At 47.8% G+C, this 21,963-nt stretch overlaps 1 protein-coding gene across 2 annotated transcripts in view; it reads left to right on the forward strand.

Moving 5' to 3' along the window:
- LOC144167644 (organic cation transporter protein-like) overlaps positions 1–21,963 on the forward strand; it is a 149,983-nt gene that overhangs the window by 95,227 nt on the left and 32,793 nt on the right. For both annotated transcript variants that reach the window (XM_077696836.1, XM_077696844.1), the window contains exons 5-7: positions 11,770–11,938; positions 13,993–14,226; positions 16,260–16,483. In XM_077696836.1, the coding sequence (XP_077552962.1) occupies positions 11,770–11,938; positions 13,993–14,226; positions 16,260–16,483 (627 nt within the window). The remainder of the gene's footprint in view (positions 1–11,769; positions 11,939–13,992; positions 14,227–16,259; positions 16,484–21,963) is intronic.

The raw sequence follows: 21,963 nt of genomic DNA on the forward strand, positions 1-21,963 counted from the left end.
AAAAATAAGTAAAATGGTAAAATGATAAATAAATCAAAATGAATCCGGAGCCCTCCACTACGGCACGCCTCATCGCCTGCGTTGCGTCGGCGCATAAAACCTATACAAACAACAATAAAATGATATAAAAACAAGTACCTCGTATGGCGTGACCATGTGGAGATAGTTCTCGAACGTTATGATTGTTGCCACTCCACCGAAGAGTCACGGCTGCAGGCAGTCGGAGAGGAATGGAAAACGCTGCGCGCCAGTCCAGAAATCATACACTCTTAGGCAAAAAGGACTAAAATAGGGACTAAAATACAGCCGTTAGTCATCGCGGGCGACCGTTCATCTTCAAGGGGAGTATCTGCGGCAGAGTACGTGCCGTGTGCATAAATGCGGACTAACTGTTCGTCCCCGCCGATCTATAAGGAGTAATGGGAAGACGAAACTCATGCAGTTAGTCTTTTTGCTGCGTCGTTAATCCCGTAATGGCGTCGTCGTTGCCCTTTCGCGCATATGTCTGCGAACAGTTTTATATTTACAAAACACAAGCCATTGCAATCACTGGGTGCTTTAGATGGTGCCACGCGAGAAAATATTGATGTTAAGAGCGGCGGGTAATGGCAAGGAGCGGCGAAGGGCGATTGCCATACGCTTCTCGGCGAGGTTATGTTGATACGCTGTGTTGCATACGATTCGTGCGAGGTAATAACGGCCAATGAAAGCTTTCAAGCGCCTTAACAGTAACGCAAAAATTAGTGACAATAGCAAAAGTAGATTCCTGAGCGTAATGAATATGTATATGTTTAACAGACGAGAAAAAACGCATGTTGCTGATGACAACTGCAAAACAAAAATGCTCGCTACAGGTAGGCGTCTCGAAGTTATGTTTTACACTCGGTACATAATTTCCTTGGGCACCAAAGCTATATCAATGCTGCAACTGCTGTAAAAACCACTTGCATTTCCCAGTCGCAATCGTCTAGCGACGCGAATTTTAAGAATTCAGGCTAAGCAACACCGAATTCGCTTTCGCCGATGCAGGAAAATATGGCATGTTTCCTTATTCTGACACTCACACAGACGACACCGTTCACATACGTTACATAGAGCACTTAACATATGTATCGAACACCAAGAAAGTACTTAGCTTGCGCTAATTTGTGCGGAAACAAATTAGTCGTCCGATCGCCCGGCTACCTATCACAACTAGGCGACGACGAGTTGATTGTTATTTACGAGAAAAACTATGGTTGTGAGGCTCTACTTCGAATCGAACTGAGCAATAGTCCCTAAACCTAGCAAAGCGCTAAGCGCAAGGCGCGAAACGCGGTCACGTTCGCTTGCACAGATAGAAATTCGGGCACTAGTTGCAATGGATCTGTTGCGTTATGAACAGAACTAGACGCTGTACACTTGAATATTATCTGCCGCGGCTACCACGCGGCGGACTCCCAATTTCAATAGAGGAGGTTACGAATGCAATTAAAGATCTCAACCCTGGAAAGTCACCTGGGCCTGACGGCCTCAGTGCAGCCTTTTACAAGGCCTTAAGAAATGAATTAGCGCCAATTTTGACAGATGTGTATAATGAGGCTTACGATATTAATGTTGTGCCAACGTCTTTTACCGTTTCACACACAGTTCTTATTCCTAAAACCGAGGACCCCGCAATGCTGCGTCAGTCCACATCATATAGGCCAATCAGTTTAACCAATGTTGACTATAAAATATTCATGAAGATACTAGCTTAGAGGCTCCAAACAGTAATGACAGAACTTGTGGGACCACACCAAACGTGTGGTATTAGGGGACGCACAATCTCCACGAATATCCACACAGCCCGTTGTGTGTTGGAATGCTGCGATGCAACAGGAACCAACGTAGCGATGCTTCAACTAGACTTAGAAAAAGCATTCGACAGAGTTCCCCATGAAATATTGCTGTGCATTTTAGACTATGTGAATGTTGGCTCTGTTATTCGGGAAGGTGTGGCCATGACGTACAGGTGTTGCAAGACGCGGTTAATAGTAAATAAGGCTGTGGGAGAAAGCATAGAAGTACAGCGCTCTGTACGCCAGGGATGCCCACTTAGCCCGTTACTTTTTTGTTTATACATTGAATCACTTTAAGTATTATACGCAGCGACAGCGTACACGGATTTCGGCTGCATGGGGCAGAAGTTAAACTCTTAGCTTATGCGGACGATATTGCTGTTTTTTGTTCAGATGTCGAAAGCATCAATGCGGTAGTGGAAATCGTCAAACGATCCTGTGCGGCGAATGGGAGTGCCGTAAACTGGAAAAAATGCCTGGGGTTCTGGCATGGAAATTGGCCATCAACCCCTAGCATCTTCGCTAACATGAATTGGGTCAGCACACCGGCAAAGTACTTAGGTGTGCCTTTGGAATTTTATAAAGACAGCGATCCGTATTGGAGGAAGGAAGCCGAAGTAATGAAAGAAAGGGCAGAAAAGTGGAAAGGGTGGAGCTTATCAATATTTTCAAGAACGACTGTGTGCAACTTATTTTTTGTAAGCTGGTATGTCCTTCAGGTTCTTCACTGTTCCCGAGCAAATGTTCAAAGTAGAGCACTGCACGGGGCCGAGCCGGCCCGAAAGCCCGGGCCCGACCCGGCCCGCGGGCCGGGCCGGGCCGCCCGAAGTCGATTATCAGCGGGCCCGGGCCGGGCCCGGGCTCAGTGCCTCGGGCCCGGGCTGGGCTCGGGCTCAGTGCCGCGGGCCCGGGCCGGACTCGGGCTCGACGCCACGGGCCCGGGCCGGGCTCGGGCTTGAATTCATAGGCCCGGCCGTTAATAGTTCCGACGTGAAGTGTAGAAAAGAGCATAAAATTGAATATTCTGAGTATACTTTTATGCGCTTCTTGGTGTTAGTTGTACACATTGTTTTGAAAACGTGTTTTGCTAGGGCTGATAGTCACTATACTGTAACTTTAATGACATTTCATGTGCTGCATCAAGATTTTATATTTTGGTGTATAACATATCAAAGATACGGTTACAAGGAATGCCCTAGAGGGGAAGGAATTAATTAAGCCACCCTAAAGCTGTGCACCTATGTCTATGTACGTGTGTTTTAGATGTCGAACGAATCTTAATGCGGCTGCCGTGGCTGGAAATCAAACTCGCGTGCTAGAGAAGCACCACCTCTTAACAACCACTCCAGGGAAAATATTTCAACGCACGCACATACGCGTGGATTCAAATGGAGAGCAAGAAATTTCAATAATACCAACTTGTGACCGAAACAACCACATGAAGTTGCCAAGAGTCTGGCCATCAAAGGTGATGGTGTCTCTCGTGTAAGAATACGAGCTATTATTACGCCCATGTGGCGTGAACTGCAGACGGTGTGAGCTAAACTACGTGTACTTTTCAACCCTTTTTTTTGCGTTACAATTCAGGGCGTGCTTGTACAGACTAGATGCTCCGTCTGATTTCCCGCTACGAAGATACTCGACCAAATATAATAAACTAATTTTCTTCAACGTCTAAAACCAGGCCTGGTCACATACATGCGGGCCCTCTGTAGGCTAGAAAAAAGACCGTGCCCGGGCTGGGCGTGGGCTTGAGACGACGGGCCCGGGCTGGGCCTGGGCTTGAGACGACGGGCCCGGGCCGGGCCTGGGCTTGAGATGATGGGCCCGGGCCGGGCCCGGGCTAGGCTCACTTATGAATGCCCGGGCCCGGGCCGGGCCCGGGCTTGGCGTTACGGGCCCGGGTCGGGCTCGGGCTTCACAACGCGGGCTCGGGCCGGGCTCGGGCCTTAAAATCAGGCCCGTGCAGTGCTCTAGTTCAAAGACTGCATCGTGTATTCGCTGTGTTTATATGGGGGTCAAACTGGGAACGGACAAGCCGGACAAACCTGTTTCGTAGGGTCAGGGACGGAGGTTTTGGACTAGCACACTTGTTTGTACGTCAAATTGTAAACCGTTTCTTGTTTCTCCGCGATGTTAAGGACCCAACGTTAAGAACTATCTGTCAATTGCGCTTGGGTAGAGCGTTACCGGATATTATAGTCACGTCCAATGTTATACCTGGCGGCCTGCATGGTTTTATGAGAGAAGTTGTACTGTCATGCCGTTTCTTGGCTGTTCGATTTTCTTGGGAATACTTGTGTCAAGTAAATAGGAAAAAGTTGTATAAAGACGTGTGATGTAGTCCTCCCTGAACCAATGTACCGGTTGATTTATAGAGTAGGTAGGGGTAAAGATGTGCTTAAAAGGGTTAAGCGTATGCAGGTACCCCCTAGCGTAAAGACTTTTTTCTTCAAACTGCATACTGGAACCCTCTCTGTTAAGACGTGGATGGCAGAAAAAGACTTGTTCGTTCCATGGGGAATTGACTGTAACATATGCAAAAAAGCTGAAACTATTAAGCATGTATTCATCGATTGTTGGGATGCTGTGTTCCTGTGGGATGTGCTCCAACGAACTCTGAAAAAGGATCTGCCTGTGGATGCCCAAGGCATACGGTACTTGCCTGTTGAAAACGAGGATGGTATGCCTTACGACCTCATCATGCTTGTTGGTCTGAGCTCTATTTGGAAAGCAAGAATGGCCGCAAGGTACTCTGACATCGATGCGCGAAGCGCGAGACAGTATTTTAGAGAGGCAATGAGAGAATATGTGGAAAATCAAAAATATGTGTCGAATCCGCCCGAATGTCTTGCAGACATGGAATCGTTGGTACACCTAAGGGACTTTTAAACACATGACGTCAACCAAAGTCAGGTTGACGGCTGTCTGTGAATGAATGTCTGTGTTCTGTATGTGCCAAAGCAGGCAATAAAGAAAAAAAAAGCGGCATGGTCCATCGGATAGCGCGTCGGGTTCCTTGTGTACATTTCCGGCCGTCAGGCGTTCGATCCCTGCCGGTGCCGGAGTTTTTTTCTTTTTTCTGCCTCTACGCAGTTCGTCCTGGGGGAGTATCGGAACGGACCATCCGGGTGGGGGACTAACCGTTCGTCCCCTCGCAGTTAGTCCCCAAAAGGACTGATGATTGTGGCAGAGGCCGGTAGTCCCCGAAAGGACGAACTTTTAGTCCTTTTTGCCTAAGAGTGTGTGATTCCTTTACAACTCCTAGCCATGACACATCTATTGAAAACAAACGTCACTTCGCACACAATTGATCATCCTGATGGAACTGCCTCGCGAAATAATTAATGTCAGTTCATGAAGGGAATCAATTACCGCAGTTCTTTTCAGTGCTCGATATCAACTGTCGGTTTGTCATATCACAGCCGACCAGGATTTAGTCACGCGACATGAAGCTGCTTTGTGAGCTTGCTGCAATGCCAATCTGCTTTACAGCCAATAAAATGGCAAAAAACAAGTTCACGGAAAGCATAATATCGAAGCTGAACCGCTGCCGCGAAGAATCGTGCCGCCCACTCAGCACGCGCCGCTAAGCGCCGCGGGTTGCCACGTTCGAGAGATACGATGCGCTGTGGCCAAAATCGAAAAACTGGTATGCATTCATTGCTGAATGATACGCTTAGCGCTCAGCTATATCATTCGACAGCAGGGGCTGGGCCGGAAAATGTCACGTCAATAGTCTCCCCGCACCTGCTGTCTTGGCCATTTCATTTTGTGGCCGCCTGTACTATGGCGCTCACATTTAGCGGGAACACGGGAGCGCGTGGCGCGAGCTACTGTAAGACCATGCTAACGGTGCCGCGCGGAAACAGCGCGCATGCGCATTGTAGGGGCATGAAGAATACCGAGCTCATCCCGCGCGTCGGGTCATCAGGTGGCAGCGCGTCGTCTGCTACTTGCCTGCTGCCGTGCTAAAGAAGCAGTCGACGTTCTCAGTCCTGGGGATAGGCGCTGATTAAAGCTTTTTTTCGCGCAGACAAAACGCTTAATGCCGCAAAGCAAAAACAAATTGTGCTCCTTTTCTGTGCGCACACATAGTCATTCCGCAACCGTGAGGTTCTCTAGAACAAGCCGCAACCCCAATCTGAGGAACAGTGATGCTAATAGGCATTGCAATAACTTCAACCAGCGCTCCATCTACCAATAACAGCGTGGTGTTACGTCCATTTATTGGGAAGCAACGACGCGTCCCTGACGCTCAAGTCACGGACACTCCACTTGAGCTCACTGGCTCAAGTGGAGTGTCATTTGGCGTGAGATTCAGTAACTCACGTGATGCGCAATAAATGGAAGATAAAAGCAATTCTCTTAGCTGATAGCTTTTCTCGGTAGTAATAGTGGACTCCTGAGTCATGATCGCGCGGGAGGCGTTCAAGGTACCTTCACTGCGCGGCATATTACTTTCACGGCCACCCGGTACACTTAGGCGCTAGGCGACGAAGTTACGCGTGTTGCCACAAAAGTAATATCGGGAGGCTATCACATTTTTCAGCGTTATTTAACAATGCATGCTGCGGTGGGCCTTAAAATAGAAACTTGTGCAGTGAAGCCCACCGTTGCCCTGAGCATTGCCGGAAAGTAAGCTTCTCAAACGAAGAACCTCAACCCTGCAATGACGCTAATTATGCAGTGATACATATAAAGCAGTAGGGGAGTAGGAAGAGGAGAATAAACATTTATTTACCATAAGTGCTGATCGCAGGCCACTCGCTCGGTGGATGGCATCGTTATTCCGGGATACCCAGGCTACGACTTGGCGTCCAAGCCCTCTCTACCAGTTCTTGGTGGTGTCGAACGTCCTGATCGACCAGACGACCCATCCACTGCTTACAAGTTGGGAGGGAGATAGGGGGTAGCTTTCCAGTTTGTTGGCCCTCTCATACTGGTGGTACAGGGTGCCGGGCGTTGGACAGAAATTGCAAAGGGAGGGATACTGAGTTGGGTAGATGGAATAAAGGAGGGTGCTGTGGGGATAAGAACTTGTTTCCAATCGCCGAAGACTGGTGGCTTCTTCTCTGGTTAACCGAGGATGAAGTGGTGGGCATTTTCTTCTGCCAAGCCTATAATGCTCCAGGGCGTCTGAATACCGGAGAAGTGAGTCCGTTTTGGTGTCAGCGGAGAACACTTCGTCTCGGGTAATGGCACGGTGTATGTACGCGCGGGCAGCGGTGTTAGCCGCTTCATTACCGTCGATGGGTCCATGCCCAGGAACCAAGACGGAGTTTCCATCTCAGGTAGCTCTGGAATGATAATTAGAATGGTCAGTGCTGGTGTATAGATGCGCCTCCGCTGATAACTTCGACATGCCGTTTGCGAGTCAGTTAGTATAGTGATTAAATCTTTGCTGGTCGTGGCAGCCAGGGCACTCGCAACTTCCTCTGTAGCTTCTGTTGAGGTTGTGCGTACAGTCATAGGTGTCATTTCCTGACCGGCCGCGTTAACAACGCAGGCGACTTGTACTGGTTGATTTGGATATATGGCTGCGTCGCTGAGTCTTGTTTGTGTGTTCGTTCTATACTTGGAATTCATGCCTTTAGCTCTAGCGATGAGGCGTGTTTTGCTATGAACGGGGTGCACGTTTCTTGGTATTGGTAGAATTTGAATGTGCTGTCCAATCTGTCATAGAACACGGGTCTTGTGGCCTTGCATAAGTGGCGTCGCAAATCCTAGCTCTCTTCCCGTCCATCCCGTGTGAGTTAGCTTCAGTCGTTCAATCTGAGAGGTGCGCTATGCTTCCTGTATGTCCTCCCAACTATTATGTATTCCCACTTGGAGCAACATTTTCGTTGATATGTTTCATGGTAGTCCTAAGGCGATCTTGTAAGCTTCTTGAATTATATTTTTCAATCTGGCCTTCGTTGTTTTAAAGTCAAGATAGGGCGTGCCATGTGCGACCCTGCTGATGAGCAGTGCTTCTATAATGCGCAGTTATCCGACTCCAGCAAGCCAAACCTCCTATTCGACACCCGATGTATGAGATGCATTAGTTGGCTGAGAGTGGGGTTGAGAGGGCCAATTGTATGCATTCCTGAGCCATTTTTGGGAATCACAAGTCCTAAAATACGCAAATTAGGCACACTGGGAACTGGTTGGCCCTATATTGTGAGCTCGGGCTCAGGGATGCTTTTCTACCTCTGCGTAGCTTTCCCAGATATCATAGTAAGCAGAGCTGACTTCTCTGGGTCGCATTGGAGGCCTCGGGCTCGAGGGTATTCGTGTGCCTTGTCGATGGCTTAATGTAGGTCGTCTTGTTGCTCTCCCATTGATCCCGTGGTGTTCGAAAGGTTCACGTGGTCCGTGTAAAGCGCATGCCGTAGATGCGGGATGTCATTCACTATCCGAGGGATATCTTTCATTACTATATTCAATAGAAGCGGTGATGTCACCGAACCGTGTGGAGTGCCCTTTGGTATTGTTTTAAATGTTCTTGAATGGAGGTGGCACATTCCGATGGTTGCCGTGCGTCCTGTCAGGAAGGCCGAAACAGAGTTATATAGCCTCTGTCCATAGTAAATTGATGCTAGTCCACGAAGAATGGCTTGGTGGTGAACATTATCAAAGGCTTCTTTGATATCCAAAGCTAGTATGCATCTTTTGTGCGAATTGGAAAGCCTGTTTATTATTTCTTCTTTAAGTTGCAGCAAAATATCTTGTGTGGAGAGATGGGGGGAGTAATCCATACATATTTGTTGGAAAATACCCTTTATCTTCGATATACGGGGAAAGGCGATTATGTACTACGTGTTCCAATAACTTCTCAACACAAGATGTGAGAGAAATAGGTCGCAGATTTGCTGGGGCTAGTGGCTTACCGGGTTTTGTTATCAATGTAATGTCGGCGTGTTTCCTCTGGGATGGGAGTTTCTCGCTCATCCAATGTTCATTTATGTATCCTTATAAAGCCCCTAACGCCGTGGTGTCCAAATTTCGTAGCAGCACAAATATACACGAGAAATTAAGAGGCACGGAAAAACCGCAAAGCCGAGACTAGCCTTACCGGTTTAAAATGTCATTCAAAATGACCATGTTTTGTCCGTAATTATGCTTACAGAGGTTAAAGTTCTTCGGAAGACGACACCCCCTGCAGATTATGCGCGCTGGAGCCGCGTATCATTAGGGCAGTCGAGCGTTAAAAGCGTTCGCCAGCACGGGGTGACCACTCGTGCTAGCGAACTTCACGGTTACAGGATGACGATGCGCGTTTTGTTTGCTTTGCTGCATCAAGCGTTCCGTAGCGCGAAAAAAAGCTTTAATCAACGCCGCTATATTTATTATTGCAGTTGACGGCCACTCCGAACATCGACTACTTCTTTAGCGCCGGCAGCACGCAACTAGCAGAAGACGTGCTGCCGCCTGATGACGCAATGCGCGCGATGAGCTCGGCATTCTCCGTGCCCCTACAATGCGCATGCGCGCTGTTTCTTCGCGGCACCGTTAGAACGTTCTCGTAGTAGCTCGCGCCACACGCTCCCGAGTTCCCCCTTAGTGTGATCGCCATAGTACATACCGAATGGTATGACAGCCGTATTCAAACTTCCCGCCAGTAACTGCGCTGCTGTTTCAAATGGTTATACATTCATAGCTGCATGACGGTGTTTCTCGTGAAAATTAAAAAAAAAACACATTGTATTACAAGACATTTCAGCGCACATTGAAGCCCTCCGGGTGGTTTCAATTAAAGAGGCACTGAAGTGAAAGGGCCGAATTGTTGGTATACCTGCATTGTGCAGTTTACATCATGCCATTTACAGGACTATTTCGCGTAATTGGAAACGCTTGTCTCGGCTATTGTTGGCCGGAGAAGCAAAAAAACTACTCCCCAATCGGGGCTGCATGCACACCAACTACGTCAGTTACGCCGTGATGATTGTCAGGGTGTTTTTATACTGTCTCAGCATTCATTATATTTATTTTCACCAATTTGATGGTTACCATAGATCTTTACAGCGAATCTGTTAGCCTCTGCTTCGTCGGAAAAAAATTTTGTGTCCCAAAGGAAAAATACCAACCAGGACCCAGCAGTTCTCCTTCAAGACACCGAGCGCATGCGTCATGCTGATCAGGCGTGCAGCATAAGCTAACTATTCGTGTAAAGAAAAAAAAACATAAAAAAAGGACCGAAACCGCATGATGAATGATAAGGTGCCGCTGAACAATGGGTATCCCTCCCCCCCAATGTGTGCTGGTTAAGGTTAAGTGGCGGCTGCTCTCTAAAAGGGGGGGGGTGACGTCATTCGAGGGTCAGCGCGTGCGTCTGGCGAGGCAGCACCCAGCAGTTTTCACCCAATAGGCCGATGGCATGCGCCAGGACACAGCCTTTGCCGCCAAAGAAGCTGCGTGCAAGCGACAAGCCCGCCGACACAACGAAGAACATGTAATACCCTCCCCCATCCCCATGTGTAGTAGTTTACAACAGCTGCGCTGGAAAGGGACTTTCGCAGGGCTGAATGGCGTCCATCTTTTTTCGGTTTCATCACGCGCCCTTCAATGAGGCCACGAAGACAAAATGAAAGTTTGACTCATTCAAGAGAAGAATCATGCTGACACCCCTTTTAACGTAAACTTCGCTCAAATAAGCTGTATAATTAGTAAAAAAAGGAATGGCCATACGACTCACTAGCTCATTCCCCGCAACAGAACCTATGGTGTCATACCAGCCAACTCTGCGATTCGCGGAGGCTGGAAAAAGCGAACGCAAATTAGGCAGAGCTTACAAGCTGGCGGAACGAGCTATCTGCGCTTAAATGTAGGGTACATTTTTTTGTATATCAAAAGGAATGGTCGAACTAACACTGGAACTTATGAAAGCACACGTAAATATGTCAGTACCGATGCGTACTGCTGTTGGTACTGCGCGTACTACGCTTCGTTTAGATGTCCAGCACTGCGGGATTTGGGGTTGTCTCAGGCGACACTGGCCGATTGACGCAGGCGACGGTGTCTTACACGACCATATTTGTCGAGAGAGCACCATGTTTCACGAAACGGTTATTTTCTCCTTGAAGAAAAACAAGCCAGGTTTAAATACAGTCGCAAGCAAACCAAAGTCAGAATACTGCTTGCCGCGGTGTGGTGGCGCCATCTAGGTTGACTAACAATAAGCAAGTCTCCGCTCCACACTAAATTTAGCTGAAAGACCTGTTCTTATAATGTCACTGCAAACGTCATTGAGACACACGTTTTGGCTCGAGAATCAAAATTTGAGCTTAATTGATTCATTTCGCAGTGAATACAGCATCGTTTTCTTCCGGGCAAGCGCTGCGGCACTATATAACACGAAATCTTTCGAATAAAACAAACTTGCATTACGTCTTCATGGCCTTTTTAAGCACATTAGACATGCTATTAATGCTCTGAATATGGGTCCCCATATTCACTAGTTAATGCGCACACCCTACGTCGCCAAATGGGCGGGGAGGTGGTGCTAAGAAGACGGCTCTTTCAAACGCCCTTTTGGTATTTCAATCGAAAAAAAAAAGAAAATTAGTGTGTAGGCCACGTACCCAGCACTTTAGGCTCGTCAGGTATTGCGCCCATATTTACAAATCGTTTCAGGCTTACTTTAAGCCGCAGCGTTCGAACACATAGTCTAGGTGAACGTAGCTCGTGCGCAAAACGGAAGGTCGGAGTTTTCAAATTTTCATTCTGAAAGAATTCAGTGATATACATGCACGTTTTCACCTTTTATTATAATTCTGTCATACAATCCCCAGAAGCTGAACAACCTCTCTAAGCTGAACAAAGCCTTGCCGAAGACCGTTTCTGTCGGAAAACGCGGCCTTTGTATACTTTGGAGTCCTCACAGCACTGTTTCCTCGCTCCGTCATAACTCGCCCCTGTGTGTGCCCCCCGGTTACGACACCTGCACGCTGCCTGCTCCTCTGCGCAGTCGCAGAAATACTGGAAGCACGCTACCGAACGGCGCTGAACGTGGGCTTCTGCCTGGGCTTCGGCCTTGCTGCGGTGTGCCTGCCTGCAGTTGCCTACGTCATCGAGAACTGGAAATGGCTGCAAGTCGCCGTGGGCTTCAGTGCCTTGACCTGCCTCCCACTGATGGCGTGCGTAGCCCTACCATTATCCAACCTTTATAATGCTCTCCACTGGGAATTCGTTTCGTAATACAGAGTAAGCATTTGGTTTAAGGCTCGATAGCCAATTACCCTACACTGAGAACAAGCCCTAAAAACTACACCTAAATTCATGTACCATTTTCCGGATTATCACTCCAGGCGGAGCACTGCGGCATTCTGACAGCTATATGATCCAAACGTCATTAAACTAAAATTATTGTAAGATATAAATTATGCTAAAATATTAAAAAGACCCTAAAAAGCGTTTGAAGTGACAACCAACATTCAGAGTTCAAGAAGTTTGTCAATAACTTATAAGAATTCAGGTTTGTTATTTCCCCGAAATTAAGATAAAATTGTAATTTTACGATTTAATGAGATGCATGTGCCCTTGAATCTTCTCAAGGACAGAACAGCCCCTCCCAAACGAACACCGAAGTGCGAGCGCATATATAATCCAGCGTTTAAAAGAAACAAAAAAATTGAGAGAAATTGGAGGATGCCACGCAAGGGTGGGTAACGACGTAACACGGAGCTTATCCTGGAAAACCTGGGTTGATATAAACTGGCATGTGGCATTTCTTTAGATCGTTGTTGTGACTAGCGTGGTTCCTGATTTTTCGAAACTGTGAGCAGTAGACACTGCCTCGACAAATACGAGACATAACAGAAAACGTTCCTCGTCTCAACCACCATGGCGAAGAAGCCACCAGCTCCATGCGCAGAGACTGTGATACTAGAGTGAACCGGAACTTTCCAAGCCCCCCGCCCTTCCTCCCCCCCCCCCCCCCCCTACAACACTATTCTTTTGTCGTTTACCGGACCAACCCCTCCAGCGGTGCGCCAGCAAACCAGCGCTTTTTTGCGTACCTACTTTGGGCGCCCCTCACGAGTGACTGTCTGGATCCCGAGGGCACCATACGTGGAGGCCAGCGTTTTCTGAAGTGTACGATAAAACCCAGAGGCGCACCACTCCAAAAAGCAACAGAAACAGAAGCAGAAGCCGCAGCCCCCGCAAAAACGGGTGAAATGCAAAGAAAACTTCGCTCTAAACAACAAACATCCTGAGCCATTCCACTCGGGGAAGATCGATGACTAGCGAAGCTTAGGTGCAACAGAATTTTGAACAGAAGTACCAAAAAATTGCCGCAACTTACACTAGTGCAAGGCTGGTGAAAAAGCAGAGCTGGGGGGTCCTTCTTCCTTCGTCGGCGACCCGGCTGTTGCATCTTCCATGGATTTCCGAACTTGCTGCTGAAAGTTCTCCGTGACTGCTAGGCCCAGATAGCTTTGTCAGCAGGCTTTCACGTCTCTACTAAAGGGGACCGCGTTAGCACGCGCTGGAAGCCGAGGAAACCGGCTGCGCGAACTCGGCGTCTGCAGTTCGATAGTTGTGATATTATAACACATCTGTTTCTCCTGAAAGGTCTCTTTTGAGCAACACATTTATTCAGAAAAGTGAAGCCGACTCTCGCAAGGTTCGGTGTACTGCAGGGCGGCTGCAAAGAAGGATTTCTCCTTATCCCACAATTCGCACTTGGGGGTAGTACGCCGCCCCCCCAAGTATTCTTTTTTTCCACCACTTGTCTCACTGCAGTGTGAATTCAGAAAGTCTCCACAAATTCATGCTTTTCAATTTCTTTTGTTTCTGTAATGGCATGGACAAATGTAACGCGAACGCGAAAATATTAACCAAGACACCCAAATAGAGCGATTTCTTCTCATGCAAGTCAAAATGACGCGTGACCTAAATATAAAAACAAAGTTTCGAAATGTTGCTTTCCAAAATATCAATAGTGTGTCATTCATTGCTGGACCTCAAAGAACGTTATTTTTTCAATTTTGCGTGTTCTGGTCCATATTGTCGTGTTCTCATTTCCTTTTTTCATGACTGTAGACGCTTTCCTCACGTTTAAACACGTGATGATGCGTTGTCTATATTGCTGCGATTGAGGGGGTCAACTGCCAAAAGGTAGGTATGTTTACGGTCACACATGTGGGGGCTACAGAGCCTTATTAAGCTTCGTCTAATTGGCATGCAGGATCATCCACGAATCACCTCGTTGGCTCCTCACCATGCACCGAACCACGTCAGCGACCGCAGCAATTAAAAGGATCTTCGCCATCAACCGGAGGCCCCTGCCGAATGTACAGGAGACTGTAGCAGAGCTGATGCGAAGTATCAGTTCGGCCAAAGCTTCCTCGCCCTTTGGCCCCGTACACATTCTCCGCTTCAAGCGACTACGGCGACATGCTCTGTGTGCGTTCATTCATTGGTACGTGGTCACTTGTGGTACTTTAATATGAAGTACAGTCGAAACTCTACTTTAGGAAACCCGATTTTACGAATTTACTTATTTAAAGAAGACATTAGGATTCCCCTTGCAGTTACATAGGCTTGATGCTTTTATGAACTCGAAATAACGAAACTAACTTCGCCGCCAAATTCGATTAAACGAAGCATTCCGTGAAACTTGTGGCGAGAAACCCGGCCCTTGATTGTTGTGAACTGTTTCCGGCATGCTGGCTTCCGCACTTCTACTTCCGAGGCTCCGTCGGGCTTCACAAGAACGCAACAGGAGCAAGAATGGGAATCGCCCGGCTGTTGAAAAGAGCTTCGACAGCGTCACAAGCTGGCCGCAGATCAGAACTTCGATGACTTCGCGAACGCGGATGCAGACATCCACTTTGACATAGCCGAAGTTCTAGACGACGAGGACATAGTGCACCTTGTTTCCAACGCACAAGAGGGGTCTGAAGATGCGAATGATTGGGATACTTTCAAAGCTCCCGTGCCCACACCAAGCCAGGAGATGTACGCCGTCGACCTCCTGAGGCGGTTTGTTGGGGCATACAATGGTGCCGCGGACGCTTTGACTTCACTGGCCAGCAACGAGAAGCGTGTGCTCCCGCTGCTCACAAAGCGCATGTAGGCGATAATTACGAGCTTTGTGGCTGGCAATACATTTGTCGTTCTCTAGAACAAAATTTGTCGTTCTCTCGATTTTACGAAATCCCCGATTTAACGAAATAATTCCCTCGTCCTGGTGACTTCGTTAAATCGAGGTTCAACTGTACTTTATTTATCGTGTTGAGCTACTTACACCCAAAACGACTGTATTAGAAGCATTTCGGGATTCTGAGTACTGAGGTGTTGAGATTAGTTTGCTAAGGTTTATTTACACGTCACGACTAGGCCGAAGAACGAGCCTCACATCTGAGGTTGTTGTCGCACTTGGAACGTGAACAGAGGGTTCAGAGGTGCCCACTCTAACTCCCTCGCTATATCTGGACACTCATTTATCGCTAATCTTCTGATGCTACGCAAGGTCTAACGTATCGTCAGTGCCCTCCACTTTCCTCTGGCCCATTCTGACGTACAAAGATTTTGCAGTCCATCTTGCTATGGAGCTGACACGCGTAGATGTCAGGCCAAGGATACTTGACTCCTTCCCCATTGTTCTGGGGCCTCTACTTTACACTATTTCCCGCATGTACACATCCCTCTACTCGTCGTACACGTTTAGTCTCCCGCAACCTTCATGATCCTTCCAGATTAGGTACCTGCTTTCCGTACGTTTAAACGCGAGGTCGTCGTACACATTCGTACACAGCCACCTTGGCCAGCCATAACAAGCACTAAGCAAGCAAAAGTCGTTTCGATGAAACGTGTGAATTCAAGGAATAGTGATACCCAGTACTCAAATATTACTATCCCCACAGAATCTCGCTTTGCTGCAAAGTTGTTCAAATACGCGCAAAAGTATACGTTCCCAAGTGACATGGTGACCTCCGAGTAGTCTTTTTCGTGGTATGAGATAATTATCGGTGTACCATTGCATGCGGTCTCCAGGAAATTTTCTCCTGGTTTTTCACACCGAATGAAGACACAGATAACCACCTTAAAACTGCTGTGTGCGGAACACATCAGAAAACAGTCACAATCTTCATTTCTTCATAACACACATCAACACCCGCCTTCGGCCTTCCTCGAATTATCAGTCATCCACACGCCCTCTCCAGTATATGATAGGCGAGGTGTATGACGCCAGTAATTATCGGCGTCGACTCAGGCCGAGTATTTCCGTAGGAACTGTCCCAATCTATGAACGCTGTAGGCCAGTGTTCGTGGATGTGGAGCCGTATGCTTTGGTGTCGTTTAGGGCCAAGCTTTTCCCTTTTCCCTCTGCGTGAAAAAAAAACAATGTTTCATTTTCAGCATTCCTACTGCTGAGTAAAACATGTGGACAAGCGTTATTGTGGCAAATACACAAGTTTCTTGCCGTTTGTTTTTTATTTGTCTTTCAAGGTTCTGCGACACGTTCTTGTTGTACACCGTGGCCTTCATGTCGGTTGACCTAGGCGGTGCCGACAGCAGTTACCTGGTCAAGTTCGCCCTGTCGTCTGCAGTCGAGCTGCCCGGCGCCTTCGTGGCTTTCGCGGTGGTGTACTTCTTCAGGCGAAGGACATCGCTTATATTCGTCACGCTCTTGGGCTCTGCTGCGGGTGCCACCAGCTGCTCTGTCCCATCCAGTGAGTCAAAGCACAGTCAATTCCGCGCTCTAAAGAGAAGGCTCAACTGGAATAAACCAGATATGTGGTGAGGATTTCCTTCAAGGGGCTTCTCTAGCAATATCGTCGATAATTCGTGTTAGTAAAATTCAAGACAGATCACTATAGGAGGTCCGACATCGTTTCCTAACCTAAGCGTACGTGAATTTGGCAATACGCATACATTTTTGCACTCCAAGACAAACAGAATCGCGGCATTTTAGAAATTCAAGTTATTCTACGCTTTATGACACGTATTATCTACATACTTAAGCGTTTCCCGACAAGGAGCGTGGCAGAGAATAACAGTACGAATGAAAGATTGACAATACAAGGCGCCGACTAGCAACAACCAGGTTTATATCATCGTTGCGGAATATGTTTCCGCAAAAAAATTCGCGCCAATCCACCCTTTGAATGTAGTCCAAAGCAAAGCTTTAAACGGCAACCACAACGATTACCCATGCGACGTTATTTAAATTCACTCATGTCGCTCTACAAATAGTGAAATCAAAGAGAAGTGAAGTGCACTTAACCACACCCTTTATTACTTCAAAAATATATTATTGGTGAGGTTAAATCAATGCATGATGCATGAACGGTGGCTGGTTAAGTTCTATTGGTGTAGCACATGAGTGGAAACCCTTTTTTTTTCTCAAATTAAAGCAAGCTCAAACCCGGTGTTAGGCGTCTCACTTCTCCGTCTCTGCCGCCGCCGACGAAGGCGATGAGATCGGCGGCAGAGACAGAAGAGGAGGAGGAGAGGAGGGAGAGAAGAAAAAGAAAAAGGCGAAGAAGAAGAACAAGAACAAGAACAAGAACAAGAAGAAGGAGGAGGTGGAGGAAATACTTCTATTCAGATTTCTGATGGCTTAGAGTGCGGCCCAGAGGAGTGGTTCCTTCTTCCCTGAAGCCCACATGCAGTCGGCGCCGCCTGTGCTCTGTCCAGCAGCTGAAGCTGGGTAGGTAGAGAGGGGCTGTAAAACAGCATCTCCCATCGCTATTGTTGGGTAGTTGAGGGGAAGAGAGGAGGGTGCTCAGGGATAACGTCGCACACCCCCATTATGTGCGGGAGTGTTCCTACTTCTGAGTAAAATTTACATTCAACGTCATAGCGATTTGGGCGCATTAATTGAAGACGTGTCCGGTGTCGGAAGGAGCACGATTGTATGAGCTGTAGTGTAGTCTGTTGTTCTCTGGAAAGGTCACGCACGGTAAGGCGAGATACGGTCTGTCTCTGAAGGCGATATTACTGGGTTATGTCCGTGAACGAGAGAAGCTGATGACTGTTCTCGTGCGGCTCCGTAGGACGGGGGGTAAAAGCGCAGGCTTGTTGGTGGGCGTAATCGTTGCCCTCCATTGAAGCGTGAGCGGGTGTCCAGATGAGGTGAACGGAATCATTTGGATAGTGGTTTTTAGCACACGCAGTGTAGCCCGGGACACCCAACCCGTCTGGTACTTCCGATGGGCTTGTTAGGAATCGGCGACTACCTTCCGAATGAGAGCCAAGGCGATGGCTGCCTCTTCTGCTGCCGTTAAGTCTTGGGTCTTGAGTGAGGCACACGCAAGGAAGTTTGTTCTGGAGGTAGCCACGATGATGGCGCACTGCTGCCCTCGATGTGGGAACGCGTCGGTGTAGATAATTGCATGATCCCCACCGAGGGTGGTATTGAGCGCTTGAGACCATGCTTGTCGTCGACCCTCGTCGTGTCAGGGGTGCATATTTCTAAGCAATGGGGCCATCTTTAGTTGTCGCCAAGAGTGTGGGAGTACATCAGGTGGAGTGACATTTTGTGCTGCCCAACCAATGTGGTGAAGGATGCCGCGACCCGCCGCAGTACTGCTTACTCGGAGCTTCTGGTTAGAAAGATGGCCCTCTATCAGCTCTTCCACCGTGGTGGGGAGCCCAGTTCTAAGCAGCCTTTCTGTGGACGCACTCACTGGAAGACCAATGGCCTGCTCAACCGCCTTTCTAATCATGATATAAAGGGTCTTTATGTCTTCCTTGCCGACAAGAAGAACGGGGATGGACATAAGTGATTCTCAAGAGGACAAAAGCTTGAATTATTCGAAAGGTATCGGATTGATTCAGGCCTCGCTCCTTGGTGGCAACTCGCCTGATCATGTGTATGATTTGATTGATGCTGTGTATGAAGCGCTGCAAGGATACGTCACTCTTGGTGTTGGCCAGGAGATGCAGGCCCAGGATCTTGATGCTGGGGCTTGGAGTTGGCCATCGATGAGTATTTGAATGTTTCCTTGATGTGCCGTTTGGCGTGAGGGCGGGAGACAAGGAGTTGTGATTTTATACGTGAGCACTGGAGGCCACAGGCTTTAGCACATGTGCGTACTAGATGTGAGAGGCCATGCGTTGGTGTAAGCTTCCTCTAATTTTTGTAACTCCTAGGACACGCGCAAGGCCCGCTAGACCGGCCGTGGGCGGAGCACACAGCGGCGCGAGAGGTGCCGTCACGCTATCACGTGGCATTCAGCGAGAATGCAGGAGTTAAACCCGTAGATATGCTTGGTGAGTGCACCACCTGTCTTCCCCGTCTCCGTGTGGGCTCGTAGCTAAATCGGTAATACAACGGGCTCCCGCTTTGTTACTCTATTAGTTCAAGGTTCGATTTCTGGCGGTGCCAGTAAATTCTTTTATTTGTTCGCGGGAGCTTTCTGTTGACACCAGCGGTCGCGAAAGAATCCTTGGGAGGTATAGGTAAAAATCTTTGCTTTAAAATGCAGAAAGAAAGAACGGATAAAGATAAAGAGATTGTAAACAACTTATATTTACATACATAAACACGCGCGAAGAAAGTTCTCATCGCTCAAGATAACCATGCTCCTTTGGTAGCAAATCAATAGATGGCTTGCTGACGGATGAATCCTTTCGCGTGTGGATGACGTGCGCCTCGAAGATCTCTCTGGCGCACTGATCTTTGTATTTTCGAAGCACACGTGTCTGGTAGAATTTGGGTGTGCACTTGCACTTAGCGCAACGTACGGCGAGATTGCTGCCTCTTCCTTCCTTGTATGTGCCTGCATGTTCCTGCAACGGGTCATTCAAACAACGTTTTGTTTGACCCGTGTTGGACCTCCCTCGAGGCAGCGGAATGTCGTGAACGACGCCTGACTTGCACTCCACGAATGGCTTGTCGTGTTTTTTTGAGCAAGCTATCGCGGTAGTTCCTTCCCCGTCCACTATGCTGCAGAGCTCACCTAATTTGTTGCGAGCGAGAAACACCACGGTGACTCCGGCTCGAGCAGCAACTTTTTTCAGACCCCGGGAACGGACGGGATGACTGCTACCTTCCTTTTTTCTTTCCGTTCGTGCTCTTTCACAGGATTTAAAGAGCACGATGCTTGCATCAAATGGGCGACAGCTTTTCCGCTCAGGCTCAAAGGCTGACAAGAGCAGGATTCCCCACACCAATGCTTTTCAAATTGTGTGAATCACTGCTGAAGGAAATCCGCCGCCGCAACCTGCCGCCGCAACCTGCATGTAACCTGTCCCCTACTATAAAAAGAACACCGGTGGACAAAGATGTATTTCGAAGCTATTATGGTGTGATTCACGCGATGTGAGATCCCTGAAGCCCAGTAGCAAACTGCATGCGCTGCGGGTGAGCACCCAGTGGTCTACTGTGATTTGATGCACTTTCGTCACAGTTCCAAATACATCCTGGTAGCAGCGCGCTTCGTTTCCTTTACGTACAGACATGGACCAATGAAACGCGGAAGTGAAAATATCACTCAAAACACGCAAAACCGACGAGTATAGTTCGTGAAAACCACACAATAACGCGGTTGTGGTATATTTGGAAAGTAACATTTCCAAGTTTTGTTACTGTTATGAAGCTATTCCACACTTTTATTTGACTAGAACAAGTTTACGCTATTTGTGTGTTCCAAGTTATATTTTCGTTCTCGCATTTCTTTTTTCCCTGACTGCATTTCTCAGGCGCAAGCCGCAGCCAGCAACATATGTGGAATGTGTTGCTAATGTAGACCCGACAACAAGGCGGAAAGTCGTCGGTAAGCGAAAGGCGTATTTGGGTCAGTGCTGTTTCGCGTCCTCGTGCTGCTTTCACTGCGCCTGTTTAGCATTCTTCCGTGGCGTAGATTGTGTTTACATGTTTCGTCTACTATGTTCACTGTAAACACAGGAGTAGATTTTACTGCATAATCGCTACCCTAAACGTAATCCGTCAATAAAATTTACGTTACCTGATATTAAGGAGAAAATTCTTTTCACCTCTATTCAAATCCTAACAGTGTTTTTGCAGGTCGATGCCCATGTTTTCCGCTTCTTTGTTCCAGTGAAAAGTGTAGTAATGACCATGTCTGCGGCGGTCGATCTCGTGGAGCACAGGACCTATTTGTGCATTTTTTTCCACAAATTGACGACCTATTTCCACTTCGTAAAAACATCGTCATTGTCAGTCCTACGTATTAATCCGCAATTCCTGCATCGTCGTGTCATCTTCTTAGCGCCCATTGGCGTGCTCTTTCCCCTTGACATGACACAACACATGAATAGTGCAATGGCGAAGCCGGTTTTCCTTGCAACCGCCGACATTGATCACAGATCCCGTCGCTGGGTAAAGTGCGGTAAGTGAAGACCTATGTGCGCCCAAAACAAGCATAAACATCCAACAAAACTTCACCGAGTTTTTAAAAGACGATAGTCTTTCTCGGGCTACTTAAACGCAGAAATTTTGGTCTGTCTGTATGTATGTATGTGTGTCTGTCTGTGTCTGCGACTTGATTCATCCACCCGGCCAAAATGAAACAAGAACTGCGCAGTAGTCTTATATACCCACAGCCATATCTAAACGTCTAAGTCCGTTTTCAATGTTCATACTTGTCAACACTGCTGAACAAGAACAACACATTACGCAAATATAAGGCAGAAACTCAATAAATAAAGGATATGTGCCATGTCGCTTTATTAAAACATTCATGGATGCTTGGGTTTTGAGATATAAAATGAAATAGTACATCTCCTTCAGAAAACCGTCTCCTGCTGTTGCCAGCGCTACTATAGCTCCTGGCGGCAATTAAGAATTCAAACGGTAAACCCAAAGAAAGGTTCCACTACATAGGCTGGACGTTCCGCTTGGCATGCTCGTGGAGGGTAACGTGGTCCTATAAGCATTGTAGTAGGGAGACTCAATTCATGTGCGTCTCCGTGGTATGGCAGCGCTGACGTCGAGGCACCCGACTTGGAGCAGGGGAACTCGGCAAATTTAAATTGACTTGAGCATACCTCAAGCGTGTTATCTTGGGAGTAACGAGACGTGAAAGGAACAGCATGACAGGTGAGCGGGAAAGAGAAGAAAGGCATTTGTTATTTACCTTGCACAGGCACCAGTCGACTATCGTCTTTCGTCGACACTTGCAACGAGAGGAGCAGATACGCGGCCATTATTTTTTGCAGGCCGAGCATCCGAACTTTTATCTCC

Source organism: Haemaphysalis longicornis, unplaced genomic scaffold, assembly GCF_048455015.1.
Source record: "Haemaphysalis longicornis isolate Haplotype H1 unplaced genomic scaffold, Haemaphysalis longicornis Haplotype H1 scaffold_1, whole genome shotgun sequence".
NCBI classification, from domain to species: domain Eukaryota; kingdom Metazoa; phylum Arthropoda; class Arachnida; order Ixodida; family Ixodidae; genus Haemaphysalis; species Haemaphysalis longicornis.